The sequence below is a fragment of the Bison bison genome, unplaced genomic scaffold (genome assembly GCF_000754665.1).
Source record: "Bison bison bison isolate TAMUID 2011002044 unplaced genomic scaffold, Bison_UMD1.0 scf7180017862566, whole genome shotgun sequence".
Lineage (NCBI taxonomy): Eukaryota > Metazoa > Chordata > Mammalia > Artiodactyla > Bovidae > Bison > Bison bison.
Genome location: NW_011493138.1, coordinates 10,402 through 14,125, shown reverse-complemented (window position 1 = coordinate 14,125; position 3,724 = coordinate 10,402). Strand labels below are relative to the sequence as shown.

The window sequence follows — 3,724 nt, the reverse complement described above, 5'->3', positions numbered from 1 at the left end:
CTGTTGGAATCATTTTCCCCCTCAGATTTTGGAGTATGTCTGGAGAGAGTGGATTTTTTGAAATGTGAATCGGGGGAGGAGATGCTACTGATTTCTCGTGAATAGAGCTATATAGTGTAGAATAGAGCTATACAGTATAACAGCTATACTGCTTATCATCTTATTATGCCCCAGGCCACCTTCCATGACGAAGGGAAATCCAGGCAGGGTACCAACAAGTGGTGAAGTCAGGAGCCCTAGAGCCAGAATCCTCTGCTTTCAGATTCAGGGCCTGGAGAATGTGAGATGAGGTGGAGAGATATGTACATAGATAATTGGCAGTGTCAGCTGTGAAGTCTGGACTTGTTTGCCAGAGGTGGTCGGTATAGATCAAGGACAGACATGGGAATCAGAAGAGGATTGCCAATCAGGGTGATGGGAAGCAGTCAGGGCATATCCCCCAAACTGATATTCAGAAAGCTGGAGTGTGAGATCAGGGTATGAGGCGGGTGGGCAAAGAGGAGACAGAGCTTGCCGTGGGCTAAGGCAGTGGGATTGACTCTGCTTGGTTTCCCCTTGTTAGGGCCAGAAAGCTCTCCCACTGGAGACCATTCCTGATACAGGTGAACTGGAGGGTCAGACGCCCTCCAAGGAGAACTTGGAGAAGGACCTGGTGAAAGACACAGGAGTGACAAGAACCCTTTCGGCTCAAGAGCCTGAACTTCTGCAGGATCATGGTGAATATTAAAAATTTGGAGACCACAGGAGGTACTGACTGCCTCCACTGATGTCCAGGAAGGGGTACTGAGCATTTCCATCCCTTGGTGTTGTGGGGTAGGAGTTGCTTCTCCAATGCCAACCTTCTCCATCGTCAATGTTTCAGAGTGTTTCATTAGCTAGACTCTTAGGTAGTTTGTATGCTGGGAAGTCTGTAGCCAAATTAGGGATGGTTCCAATGAGGTCGGCACCATGGAAAATGCTCCTTGATAAATATGGTGCTGAATGTCTTCTTTCAGCAGATTCTGGGAGGGCAGAGAGAGGGGAGAGTCCCCAGGAAGGAAGTGATACTTCAAATGTGGCTCTGAACCCTTTCCTCTTGTGTTCCAGAGGGAGATGTTTCCACTCCGAGTGGATCCAGACGAGGTCCTCTGAAGAATCACAGACATGTCAAAAGGAAGCGGGACAGCACTCCCACTTGCCAAGACGTGGGTCAAGAAGCAGCCTTGTGTTTGGACCAAGGAGAGTTCTCAGGACAGTTTGGGTCCCATTCCGTTGGTGCATTTGGCACCGTGGGACCCACCAGTCTTCCTGAGGGAGCAGAAACCCCGGGACGGGCACCCTCTGAATGCAGCGTCTGCAAAAAGAGCTTTCCTTATCAATCTCAGCTTATCTTGCACCAGAGGACACACACAGGGGAGAGGCCCTTTCAATGCGACATCTGTGCCAGAGGGTTCATACAGCCTTCAGACCTGCGGGTTCACCAGCGGATCAACACTGGTGAGAAGCCCTACAGCTGTGATATCTGCTTCAAGAGATTCACCCACAACTCCACGCTGCGTGGTCACAAGAGGACTCACACCCAGGAGAAGCCTTTCCGCTGTGAGCACTGTGACAGAGCTTTCGGCCACCGAGGGAACCTCAGTGTTCACCAATGCACCCACTCTGGGCTCAAGCCCTACGTGTGCCCCGAGTGTCACAGAGCCTTCCGTCAGCTGGGGACTTTCAAACGCCAACGGAAAATCCATTCCAGATGACTGGCTCAGGACCCTGCTCTCAGGTTCAGGTCTTTTCTGTTCTAATGAGAAAATTTAGAATGATTTGTCACCTGTGTGATACAAAGTGTGGATGACAGGGGAGGGGCTTAGGAGGATCGTGGAACCCAGTGGGGTTCCACTCGCGTGAATTAGGATACTTGAGTGATTACTTATTTTTCCTTTGGATTTTGTTTTCTACTTTGCTATAGACTATAGTTTTCTTTTTCATTTGTCTATTTTCAATTGGAGGAGAATTGCCTTATGAAATAGACTCTGGTTTTCTTACATGTTTTCTCTTCATGTTGTTCTTGTTCTTCCAATGAAGCAGTGTCTCACTGGTTCTCAGTACCTCATCATCAGAGTGAGGCTACTGCTGATTGCCTGCTTGTCAGGAGTGATATCCTTGTAAAATAGGATGCTCCTAGCAGGACAGCTAGATTAAATACAGGATCAACAGTGAAATTTAAATTTCAAATAAGCAAACACATTTCTATCAGAGAGCTGTGTGTTTTCTCTTCTAAGACTTTGCTACAGGTAGGTGATAGCCATGGTTTTGTCTATGTGGCCATTATTATGTTGAGATATGTTCCCTTTGTACTAATTTGGATACTGCGTCCTTAGGTATTTAGATAAAGAAGGCTTCTTAAATTGATAAGTGTCATTCTTTTCCCCTGCTGCTGCTAACTGCGGCTAAGTCACTCCAGTCATGTCTGACATTGTGCTACCCCATAGAGGGAAGCCCACCAGGCTCCCCCGTCCCTGGGGTTCTCCAGGCAAGAACACTGGAGTGGGTTGCCATTTCTTTCTCCAATGCATGAAAGGGAAAAGTGAAAGTGAAGTCGCTCAGTCGTGTCCGACCCTAGAGACCCCATGGACTGTAGCCCACCAGGCTCCTGCATCCATGGGATTTCCAGGCCAGAGTACTGGAGTGGGGTGCCATTGCCTTCTCCTCTTTTTCTCTACTGGTGTACAACCTCTGGTTTCTGTGATGCCTCTCTGAAATGGCTTCTTACAGTTGACCTCATTAACTGATTTTAGACAAGAGTCTTTGATGAATTATTTCCTGAGAAAAGAAACAAGATTAGGTAACCCAATTTGATTACAACCATTGGATTACACTTATTGCACTGCCTCACAGTCTTCAAACAGAGAGAAAAAATTCATTAGATCAGGAAAAGCAATCTTTTTCCCCAAGAAATGCCATCCATGAAGTCTAAATTAAATAAAATACATTAGAGAAAGTTTATGGCAAACCAATATGGTGGCCTCTTTAATGGTTCTACCTGTTGGAGTCTCCACAGGAAATGGAATCTACCCAGATTATCCCAAGTGGTTCCCTCTATGCCCTTTTTCCAATCACTGGGATGATGAGGTTATGGCCAGAAACCCCTGGTGTTTCACTATAAATACAAACTCCCTATAAATACAGACATTTCAGCTCCAGACACACTTTGAGAGCCAGTGCCTGACCTGAGGAGGCTGAAGGCAAGAGACCTGGAAGGGGTAAGCGATGAGTGGGCACATCCAAGGAGAATGCCTAGAAATCAGGACTCATGGGTGGGTTTCAGAAAGGTCTTGCTTTCTGTTCATCTCACATTAGCTGGGAGACCTTATGACAGGAGATCTTCCTCTAACCCCACATTAACAACGGTTAATGGAACTCTTCTGAAGGGGAGAAGACTGTTTCCACACATGTTGCTGTGAGGTGGCTGGTTTTCTTCAAGGGTTTCTGAGTGGCAACCCTATGGTCATTTAAAAACTACATATATATTTATTAGTAGTTTTTAAATTTTTTTTAATTTTATTTTATTTTTAAACTTTACAAATTGTATTAGTTTTGCCAAATATCAAAATGAATCCACCACAGGTATACATGTGTTCCCCATCCTGAACCCTCCTCCCTCCTCCCTCCCCATACCATCCCTCTGGGTCATCCCAGTGCACTAGCCCCAAGCATCCAGTATCGTGCATTGAACCTGGACTGGCAACTC

The 3,724-nt window shown here is 46.3% G+C and overlaps 1 protein-coding gene across 1 annotated transcript in view; it reads left to right on the top strand.

The window, feature by feature from the left end:
- Positions 1–1,733, top strand: part of LOC104983422 (zinc finger and SCAN domain-containing protein 5B-like) — a 5,599-nt gene extending 3,866 nt beyond the window's left edge. The window contains exons 3-4 of the mRNA XM_010832866.1: positions 563–716; positions 1,087–1,733. Of these exons, the coding sequence (XP_010831168.1) occupies positions 563–716; positions 1,087–1,733 (801 nt within the window). The remainder of the gene's footprint in view (positions 1–562; positions 717–1,086) is intronic.
- The last annotated feature ends 1,991 nt before the right edge of the window (positions 1,734–3,724 follow it).